General features: G+C 29.7%; 1 protein-coding gene across 1 annotated transcript; it reads left to right on the forward strand.

Annotated features, from left to right (window-relative positions):
* The first annotated feature begins 205 nt into the window (after nucleotides 1-205).
* LOC125840677 (receptor-like protein 9DC3) lies at nucleotides 206-4,513 on the forward strand. Its single transcript, XM_049519649.1, has 3 exons — nucleotides 206-430; nucleotides 1,463-3,175; nucleotides 3,299-4,513. The coding sequence occupies exons 1-3, from the start codon at nucleotides 206-208 to the stop codon at nucleotides 4,511-4,513; spliced, it is 3,153 nt and encodes a 1,050-aa protein (XP_049375606.1).
* Nucleotides 4,514-11,948: the final 7,435 nt, after the last annotated feature.

Raw genomic sequence — 11,948 nt, forward strand, 5'->3', positions numbered from 1 at the left:
TTAGCAGCATGAGGTGGGACTCGTTGCGGTTCCTAAACCTTTCCCATAATTCACGTAGAACAATTTAGTTACTATAACCTACATTATCTTGATCTTAAATTTAACTTCATTCAAGGTCCACTACCTTCATCCATTCGCTACACAAACAAGCTTAGATTTATCACACAACAACTTCAGTTATTCGATTCCAAGTTGCATGGGAAGTATGGCTAATCTAATGGTGTTGGACTTAAGAAGGAACAATTTCACAGGGAGTATTCCACCATTATGTGCGCAGAGCACTTCATTGAGAACCATTGTCCTGAATGGTAATCAATTTGAAGGGATGTCGTTGCTCAAGTACTGTGATGGTCTAGAAATCCTTGATGTGGGGAAGAACACTATAGATGACACAATTCCAGCTTGGCTAGGAACTCTTGAAGAGCTGCAGGTCCTTATATTAAAGTCGAACAAGTTCCATGGACCTATGACTAAGTTACTTTTTAGACGACTTGATAGTGAAAAAAGATTCTTTGAAGCTCTGTTTCAAATTATCTAGCATACAATTATCCGAGGAACGAAATATATGACAAATTCCAAGTGCATGATATTATTTCTAATTTATTGTAGTGATTTTAAAGTTATTTTTCCACCTAGCTAAACATAACAATGTAGGGGCGAATCTAGTAAAGCAGCTACGTGTTCATCTGAACCAAGTAGCTTTGATTAAAACTCTTTATATGTGTTAAAATGAATTACACATTTTTCAACCTTCAAAAATAATGGTACTTGTATTGTTACCATGTTGTACCTATAGTGTAATGGTTACGCAGAATTTGTAAATTTTGTAATGGAGGGTCTATAGGAAACAACCTGTCTTTTCTACCGCCACAAGTTATAGTAAGGTCTGTGTACACACTACCCTCCTTCCCAAATTCCACTTGTGGGATTACATCGAGTATGTTGTTATTTGTATCATTTAGTTGTTGTGAACAACTATAAGATACTACCATTTTTTGTTATGTGTTACACATGGTTCTGTATATGTCCTCAAGTTCACATTTCTACTTTATTGCGGGACCATTGTTTGGATTGGAATCTCCTTTGAAAAAACTCGTGGATTACAAGATGGAAAACGGCAGAAGATACGTGTAAATCAATCACTATTTCGGAAATTTGTTTGAAGTTACATCTACACACTGGCATTGCAGAAATTTTTTCTGCAGTGTGTGTTACACATGGTGCAGTCTTCAACATTAATATATATATATATATATATATATATATATATATATGGATACTGAAGAATGATTTGTAAGAAGAGAACATCCATCCTGTTATTTGCTGAATTCGAAAAAGAAAGATGGGGCGTTTCTTTTTCTTTTATTCATTTCTCTGTTTTGTGTTATTAAGAAGTGGATGCTTTTCTTCTTCCTTGGATCATCAACTTTGCTCTCCCACTGAAGCTTCTGCTTTGCTTCAGTTTAAGCAATCTTTTGGAGTTAATTCTGACTACTCCGACTGTTTTACTTCGTTCCCAAAAACAAAGTCTTGGAATGAGAGTAGGGATTGCTGCAGTTGGGATGGAGTCACTTGTGACATGTTAAACGGTCATGTTATCGACCTGGACCTTAGTTGCAGTCAACTTGGTGGAAGTATTCATCCCAACAGCAGCCTCTTCCAACTTCATCATCTCCACACACTAAACCTTGCTTACAATTACTTCAATTATTCTTCAATCCCACGTAACATTGGCCAATTGACAAATTTGAGGCATCTCAACCTTTCTGATGCTTGGTTTGAAGGGAAAATACCAACAGAAATCTCATACCTTTCCAATTTGGTTTCACTTGATCTTTCTGATAGTTATGGATTACAACTTGATGAGAGAACATTTGAAACAATGCTTCAAGACTTCACAAATCTGGAGGTACTTTCTCTCTATCTTGTCAACATCTCATCTCCGTTACCTGTGAACATTTCTTCCTCCTTAAGGTACATGGATCTTACAGATACTAATCTGCGAGGTGTTCTCACAGAGAGCTTTTTCCTTGTGACAAACTTGGAAAGACTCAAATTGAGAGGGAATGATCTTGTCAAAGGAGTTTTTCCAAAGATCCACCGGAGCAACACTCTGTTAATGGAGTTGGATATTTCATACACAGGCATCTCTGGTGAGCTGCCTCATTCAATTGGCACCTTGAAATCCTTGAATATCTTGAACCTCGAAGGATGTCAATTCACTGGTTCCATTCCTGATTCCATTGGCAACCTAACACAAATTACGGAGTTGATTTTATCTCTTAATCATTTCACTGGCCATATTCCTTCCACAATCTCTAAATTGAAGCACCTCACAATTTTACATCTTTCGTCCAACTCCTTTTCAGGTGAAATTCCCGATGTTTTCTCTAACCTCCAACAGCTACGCTTTTTAGATCTTTTTAATAACAGCATCATCGGTTCATTTCCCTCTTCAATTTCAAACTTGACACATCTTCAACGGTTAGACCTGTCGAGTAATTCCTTATCTGGCCCACTTCCTAATAATGCGAGCAATCTTCAAAAGCTAACCCAACTGGATTTGTATGACAACTTACTGAATGGTACCATACCATGTTGGTTGTTTAGCCTCCATTTGCTAAGACCTTTTTTGTCTCTCGGTAAAAATCAATATAGTGGACTACCCGATGAGCTCAAAACAAATCCAGCATTAATAAAACTGGATTTAAGCAATAATCAACTCAGTGGTTCTGTTCCTCAATCACTTGTGAATCTCACATACCTTTATACCCTTGACCTTTCATCAAATAACATCACCGGTCCATTTCCCGCTTCAATTTTAAGTTTGACACATCTTGAATACTTAGACTTGTCGAGTAATTCCCTATCTGGCCCACTGCCTAGCAATGCAAGCATGCTTCAAGAGCTATTTTTTGTGGATTTGTCTTACAATTCGCTGAATGGTACCATACCATCTTGGAACCTCCCTTTGCTATCTTTGTTGTGGCTCAATCATAATCAACTCAGTGGTTCTTTTCCTCAATCACTTGTGAATCCCACAAACCTTTCTACCCTTGACCTTTCATCAAATAACATCACCATTGATGAGGGAATAAATATCACCTTTCCTAGTCTAGAAGTTTTGAAGTTATCATCTTGTGAACTGAAGGATTTTCCACACTTCTTGAGAAATGTAAAGACACTTTAGGTCGTGGATATTTCTAACAATAAGATTTGTGGTCAAATCCCTAACTGGTTTAGCGGCATGAGGTGGGACTCGTTGCAGTATCTTGATATGAAATTTAACTCCCTTCAGGGTCCACTACCTTCATCCATTTGTAACATGAGCAAACTTGCCTTATTAGATTTATCACACAACTACTTCAGTGACTCAGTTCCACATTGCTTGGGAAGCATGGCTTTTCTAACGGTGCTGGACTTAAGAAAGAACAATTTCACAGGGAGTCTTCCTCCATTATGTGCACACAGCACTTCATTGAGTACCATTGTCGTAAATGGTAATCGATTTGAAGGACCTGTACCTATGTCGTTGCTCAAGTGTAATGGTCTAGAAGTCCTTGATGTGGGGAACAATGCTATAAATGACACGTTTCTTGCTTGGCTCGGAACTCTTCAAGAGCTGCAGGTCCTTATATTAAAGTTGAACAAGTTCCATGGACCTATAAGTACTTGTCAGACTAAGTTTTGCTTTCCCAAGTTGCGAATTTTTGATCTTTCTCGTAATGATTTTAGTGGCTCACTTCCTGAAAAAGTTTTTGGAAGCTTCAAGGCAATGATTAAATTAGATGGTGAAGACACAGGAAGGATCAAGTACATGGAACCATCTGAGAAGTCATTCTACATATCGTATGAGGATTCAGTGAGTTTGGTAATCAAAGGGCACGATATTGAGCTACAAAGAATCAGCACAATTATGACAACCATAGATCTCTCAAGCAACCATTTTGAAGGTGTCATTCCAAAAACACTAAAGGATCTCAGCTCACTTTGGCTACTCAATTTATCCCATAACAATCTCATAGGTGGTATTCCAATGCAATTGGGGAAATTGAATACACTTGAAGCTTTAGATCTCTCTTGGAATCGGCTCACTGGAAAGATTCCACGGGAATTGAAAAGAATGAACTTTCTGGCCTTCTTAAACGTCTCTCAAAATCATCTCGTCGGACCGATTCCTCACGGTCTACAGTTCAACACATTTGAAAATGATTCGTATGGCGGCAACCTTGATTTATGTGGTCCTCCTTTATCAAAACAATGTGGAACGAGTGATTCATCACATGTTCCTCAACCATTGGAGTCCGAAGATGACGGCGAGTCATATTTTTTTAGTGGATTTACGTGGGAATCAGTAGTCATAGGCTACAGTTTTGGACTAGTTGTTGGAACTGTCATGTGGAGTCTCATGTTTAAATATCGTAAGCCAAAATGGTTTGTGGAAATTTTTGATGGACTCATGCCTCACAAGAGAAGAAGGCCAAAGAAGAGAGCTCAGAGACGACGGACTTAATGGAAGATTGAGAGGGCCAACTTGTCTTTGTTTGATTTTGTGGACTAATTAGTGAACTCTTCTGTTTTTGTCTTTTTTAATTTTTGTTTGTTGTTTGTATATGTTTGATAGAAACATAATTATAAGTGATCTACACAACCACTCATTAGCTATGTTACTTTGATTTTTCAAAAATGTCAACGGGTGAGTGTTGGATTCTTCAAAAGTTGTGTATTTTTTAAGGAACCAACATGGGTGTGACATCATCATATTTTAGGAGAATCCGAGCATCATAGCTCATTAATACAACAAAACTGGAAAAAGCAGTGCAGTAAGCATATAGAGTTTGGTTCGTGATTGAAATTAGTTTATATTTGTGAAAATTGATGTAGAAGAATACTCAAAACTACAGAAGTGGCTAATAATTTTGTGGTACTTCATCTTTCTAGCCATAAAACATCCTTAAAATGTTCTCTAACTCAATTTCAACTTCCGCAATTTTGATTTTGGTAGATTTTTACATATATTTATACTTCATGACTAGTGTTATATATATTGAAATTGCGGAATATATGTAAAAATATATGTTCACAACAATATATATATTATATTACCCTAATTTATAAATGACACTTTGTTGGACAAACACTGCATTAAAAAGTTGTACAAATTGAATTGCAAATAGTACTATATAAAACTAATCTTGGCCCATTAAAAATTAAGTTGTTCAAATTGAATTGCAAAAATAGTACTATTGTATAAATTATAGGAACCACATATTAGAAGTACTAAATAACATCCTATCCCTTCTAGTTTTCTATTTACCAAAATCCCTTAAAAATGATATTTGCGGGATACATAGCGTTGTGCACGGGATACATTAGGTTTGATACATTCCACATAGCGGGATACATAGTGTTGTGCACGAGATACATTAGGTTTGATACATTCGACATAGCGGGATACATAACGTTGTGCACGGGATACATAACGTTGTGCACGGGATACATAGTGTTTGATACATTTCACATAGCGGGATACATAGCGTTGTGCATGAGATACATGCGGGATACATAGCGCTGTGCACGGGATACATGCGGGATACATAGCGTTGTGCACGGGATACATGCGGGATACATAGCGTTGTGCACGGGATACATGCGGGATACATAGGTAAATAAGGGATTTTTGAATTTTTTGAAATAAGTAGGGATAAATGGATATTAAGGTAAGTAAAAGAGTGTAGTTAAGTAATTTGTCCTAAAACTAATCTTGGCCCATTAAAACATAGGAATAAACACATCTACTACACGTGTGTTTCTACCCGTACAACAGCCCATATGCACCTCCCTTTTCCAATTTATAATTATTTTTCCTGATTTTTTTCTCAATTTCTCCATATTCTCCCTCTCTGTATCCGTTTTTGTTTTTCTTTTTATACTAGTGAAATTATCCGCGCTTCACGCAGTTATATATATATATATAATTTCTTATTTTTAAATGAAGTGGTATGTAATATTTATAGACATTCATATTAGGCAATGAAGATAATATAGATATTTGTTTTCATCCTAAATATAATATATAGTTTTTTTTTTTTCATTTTCTTCAATATGTACAATATTATTTGTCAAACAAAAACTGATATATAAGTGGCAAGGTAAATGGAATATAAGAGGTTAATTTGAAACAATAATCTACTGTATTGAATTGAAGATATATTTTCTTTTTAAATTTTCTCTATCTTTTGTAGACTACAATCTTCTATGTAGACATTTATTTCTTTTTTGAAACAAAAGTTTTTGAATAATATTATCAATAAGTGTAACAAAACTACTATTACAAGTTAAAAGTAAGAAAATTTCTAGCAAAAATAATCATATATATATATAAAGCTAGATAAAAAGGAAAAACTACAGAATATGGCAAACATACCTATATATTCAAGAAAAATAGCTACATTTTATTTTTTTTCATAATATATGGATATAACTATACAATAAATAGCAAAGTTAATTATATACAAATAAATAAGTTTTTATATACATTAATATAAATAAATACAAAATATGAAAGTGATTATTGAATGCCTAATTAATTATTGCAGGCACGTTTTACTGATCTTTTCCCAATGTTTACCATCATCAACTTTTTCTCTTTCATGCCTAATTAATTTGGCTTAAAGTATTTTAATTAACGAATAAGTGAATTTCTTTCTGGGCAATTAAGAATCGTTGATAGGCTTTATTTTTGTATGCATATTCTTTGTATCTTATTTAACTATATTTATGTATATTAGTATTTAACTATATTTTTGTATGCATATTTGTGGTATGTTATTCAACTGTATTTATGTATATTAGTATTTAACTATATTTTTGTATGAATATTTGTTGTATCTTATTTAACTATATTTATGTATATTAATATTTAACTATATTTTTTGTATGCATATTCGTTGTATCTTATTTAACTATATTTATGTATATTAGTATTGCTAAATAGTAATTGCTCACACGGTTTCGTCTTCTTTAGCCATTTTTATCAAGGAATATCAGTAACATAACTTTGTTCGGGATGAATTTATAATAGGATTTATTGTGGCTCCTAAAATACACACATTGGTTATAACATGTTCATGTTTAAAGTTAAATCCAATAAAAATAGTTGTATGTAAATAAAATCACTTTTATTCAATAATTGTATATTTACTCAAGAGGTGTATCCTAAATATATGGGTATGTATTCCTGTGTATTTTTAGTTAAATGTATTTTAGTTTTTACCTTCATTGAATTTTTAATTAACGTTTTTCTAAGTTTTATTCAATCATTATTATGACATATGAATACCACATCTTTCGAGACAACAAGAGAATGAAGTATTTAAATTGATAAGAATATGATCGGGTATGTCTTTAAATAAGTAATTATTAGTTCTAATGTTAATAATGGAAAGTTGCTCATTGTATGGACGTAAATAAGGACAGTGGGTTATATTTAGAGTCAATTCCTTATTTAGTTTATTGTACTTAAAGATGTATTAGTGTATAAATAGAAAAATAAAAAATGTATACAAAAATACAGCGAAAAAAAGATATAAAATGTAGTCATTTATTGTAAATAACATACTTGTAGCTATTGAACTTCAATAACCCTATAAATATAGTCATTTTTGTAAGTTGCTCTAAAAAAAAGTGATGTGGCACCTCTCAATGGTCAAGGATTCAATTTATCTTTTTTGTGGTTTTTTTGACATTTTCTCTAATTTTCTTCAATTATTTTATTTTATAAAACCATCTCCTTAATTCATACCTCTTCAATTACATAAATTCAAATCTTAATTAATTTAGTAATATATATAACTCCTAACCTTTCATATTCATAACCTTCAAATTATTTAATATACAAATTTATAACTCCTAAATATTACACTTATAAAAATCTACTTTGAGACATGTATGATGATTATTTTATTTTCACTTTTCTTATTCTTCATCTTTTGTCGCTTTGATTGGTTAATTTTTTTTTGTCTTCTTTGATCTGATTTTGCAGGAGAGAGATTTATAATGAAGAATGTTAGATATTTTTGCATAATTTGATTTTACGAGGTAAAATGATTTGACATGTCTAATACTTATAATTATCATTTTTTTAATTATACATTTAATATTATTTTTTTGGATTCTTGATGATACAAATCATGATTTTTTTATAGAAAAAATAATTTGTTTTTTTCTCTTTTGCTTCTCTTTGTAGTTTCTTGAGATTTTTTCTTTGCTTATTCTTGTAGTTTCTAAAGACTCTTGATTGATTTTACTCTCTTCGTCTCTTTGTAGATTTTGGAGATCAATTGAATAATGTTATGTTGAGAACATGATCCTTCTTTCCTCTTCAAATCATAACTAAATATTCTTTAATATTTTTGTTTGATTAATTAGTTAACTATATTTTTATGTTTTTTTATTGTTGTTATTGCAAGGCTTTTTTATAGTTCTCCAACAAAATCTCCAATGCAACAAGAGATGATTGGTTCCTTATCAGCTTAATTAATTGGAAAACCTCCAGTATATTTTATTTTTACTAATCTGAAATTCGATTTCGTCTAACAATCTCTTCCTACTCACTAGCTATAAAATTGTTATACAAATATATAATAAAGATAAGTAACAAAAAAAGTAATATTTCAATCTCAATATAAAATATAATAAAATACTAAATATTGCACACAAACATGTTATATATAGAGAGAGTATGAAAAGAATCCTCAATTGAAATATGAAAAAAATCATACAATTCAATTAAAAAAAAAAATTCATTAACAATATGAGTCATTAAGAACCAACTATTATATATTAATTTTTGAAAAAAAAATATCATCAAACTAATTATTTTTCTTATATAGCTAAGAATCAAATAAACAATTCCTCTTTCAGTTTCATATGTCACAATCACATAACAATGTATGGTAAAAATAGATAATTTTAACCCTACATTTTTAATTATATTATTTATATATAGAAATTATTTACAAGTCAAAAAGTTGTTTCACAATTTAGAGAATTCAATTAACAAAAAATCAACTATTTTTTTAATTTTAATTTATAACATCCGCATCATAACTTTTTTTTGACAAATTTAAATTTTTTCTATTCCTTTTGATTAACTTTTTGATTCTCTTCCCTTTTTTAATTTGTTTTTAATTAATTTTTCCCTTAATAAATTTCTCTCCTATAATATAAAATAAGAGAAAAAGTAAGAATAATATATATATATATATTAGGTAATGCAAAATATATTTTTCAAAATAATAGTAATTATTAAAAGTAATGTTTATTAGTAGAAGCATATTTAGAGACTTTTAATTAATTTGAAATTTCTAAAATAAGATAAACAGAAAACATGTCATATAATAAAATTAAACCATAAAAAGTGGTGGAGGATTTTACTTAAACATACTTTTGTTTATTAAAAAAATACTTATTTTTAACTTTTTCTCTTATTTTTATTTAATTTTTATCCTAAACTCACACCTTGTCATCTTTCATAACCTCTATACTTAATTAGTACTTATTAGTAATATCTATAACTTCCAACTTTATACCTTCATAACCCCCAATTACTTAATGTTCAAGCTTGTGACATCTTAAAATCACATCAAAATAATATTTCTATCCAAATATATTTGTTTTGAGCTTAATTGTCTTCTACTTTAATTTTGTAGTGCAAAAGCTATCGACAAAGACTACTTTATGTAATTATTTTCATTTCTAATAAGGAGGGCACAAAATAAGATATATAAAAGAGCAAAATTGATTTGAATTTTCTTTTATGAAATTATAAGAGCAAGATCATTAATAAAAGTTAGCATAGAATCAATTATCAAAAATCATTAAAATGTGTTTGTGGATACACTTAGCGGCGGGAGATAATCAAAATTATTATGAAGTTATTTTTAAATTTTCAATAAAATAGGAATCATGAAAAATCTAAGAAAAAATAATTAAGAGATTCATTTTTGACATTTTGCATAAATTAGTAAAAAGCTAAAGACAAGCTAACTTGATTATGTTAAGATACAATGCTAATTGTTACTGTTTTCTTAGTGAAATTAAATAAGCAAAGATGAAAAAAATGAAAAAGAAAATAAGAAAAAAGGGAGAATCGAAAAATAGTATTGGAATAAATTCAAAGAAACATAAAATTATAGGAGAGAATTTATTAAGAAAAAAATTAATAGAGATAATTATTCCAAATATACTTATTACTTAACCATTCATCCTCCATTATAATTATTCTAAATATTTACTAAACTTTTTCTCTGACACTTTAATTATATGGAAATATTATTTATCATTAATAATTATAAATATTCATATTATTTGTGAACAATTTTTTTTATATTTACCTTATTTTAAAAAAAATCCAAGAGTCTAATTATAAGCTTTTATTAGATATTATAAGAATTATTTTTTTAATCTTTATAACATAAAACCTTTTATCATTCTTTTATAATTGCTCATTTATTACTTGTTTTATTATGTATTTTAACCACAATATATAACAACAATTTTTAATTTTTTTTGTTAATCCTATATCACCAAAAATTATTTTGCAGAACTAAAATCATGTATCACCCATTTCCTTTCCAAAGAATCAACATATAGAGAAAAAACTTTAAATTTTAATATACAATTGAAGTACTCTTTTAAATCTTCAAATTATAGGTAGCTTATCTATTACAAACAATTTTATTTGTAAGAGCGTGTTTGGATGTGTTACTATGTTAATTTTGTTGACATTTTTTTTTTTAATTTTAAAAGGCTAAAAGTCTCAGTTTAAATTTTTTACAAAATATCAAAGGTGACCATATTTAATTTTGAGAACTCATTCAAATGGATAATAAAGTCATAAATTCTTAATTATTGTATTATAACTAACATTAAAAAAATAGGTACTATTCAACCAAAAAAAGAAGTATAGGTATTAAATAGTGCTAATTTGAGGATTTTTTTCTTTTTGATAAAATCAATTCATGAATCAAGTTAAAATCACAAATCTAAATGTTTAAAATTGTTATCTAATCTATTTGAATTTGAATTTTTTTTAAAAAATTTTGAAAAACTTTTATTCACCGCGCGTAGCGCGGCTAAGTTTACTAGTTTCTATATATGCTTCAAAAAGTTTTCTAGGCCTTCCTTTACAAGTAGATCCATCATCATGTTCCGCTCCCTGAAACTGTGCCAAAGCCCTTGTCATATGCTACTAATTAATTTACACAAAAAATGTATGCACGATTGTTGATATGATACTACAATATGTATGATATTTATAATATTTTTATTTCAATTATACCAATTCAAAAATAATTATATGAAAAGAGAAGAAAGAAATATATGCTATACAATACATTTGCAAAAATAATAATAATGAGTGTACTAGCAATCAAAATTCATGATTACTTGAAATTTAACAAATATTATAATCAAACTCAACTATGTAATTGTTAAACTAGATTAACTTTTCGATCAACCATACAGAAATAATACATTTAAAATATTACTACTATTATCAAAATTACCTCAATATCATTGTCATGAAGATTTTCTTTATCGATCATGTATATATACTTACTTGGAGAAGTATAACGACTACGTAAAAAACACATTCAATTATGAAAGCAAAACTAACTACATAAAAATGAAAAAGATAGACTTGAGATGAAATATTTCTTATCTTCATATATTCCTTTTGTGTTGCAAGTTATAAAATACAACTCAAAAGTGATGAAGAAAAGAAAGACTTAACTTTGGGAGTATTCATGAACAAAACATGAGTTTATATAGGAAAAAAAAAAGGGAAATACAATAACGCATTACAAATTAAAGTTTGGGGGTTATGAACATAAAAATCGTGGAAGCTATAGTTATTATTAAGAGTAGAAATTGAAGAGTTATGA

This window comes from Solanum verrucosum, unplaced genomic scaffold (assembly GCF_900185275.1).
Source record: "Solanum verrucosum unplaced genomic scaffold, falcon-dt-bn FXZP01000176.1, whole genome shotgun sequence".
Taxonomy (NCBI): domain Eukaryota; kingdom Viridiplantae; phylum Streptophyta; class Magnoliopsida; order Solanales; family Solanaceae; genus Solanum; species Solanum verrucosum.

Coding starts and splice junctions, on each gene's coding strand:
- LOC125840677 (XM_049519649.1), top strand. CDS start 206: ATGGCTAATCTAATGGTGTTGGACTTAAGAAGGAACAATTTCACAGGG. Junction 431..1,462: donor GAACTCTTGAAGAGCTGCAG/GTCCTTATATTA, acceptor GCTTTGCTTCAG/TTTAAGCAATCTTTTGGAGT. Junction 3,176..3,298: donor TTCCACACTTCTTGAGAAAT/GTAAAGACACTT, acceptor AACTCCCTTCAG/GGTCCACTACCTTCATCCAT.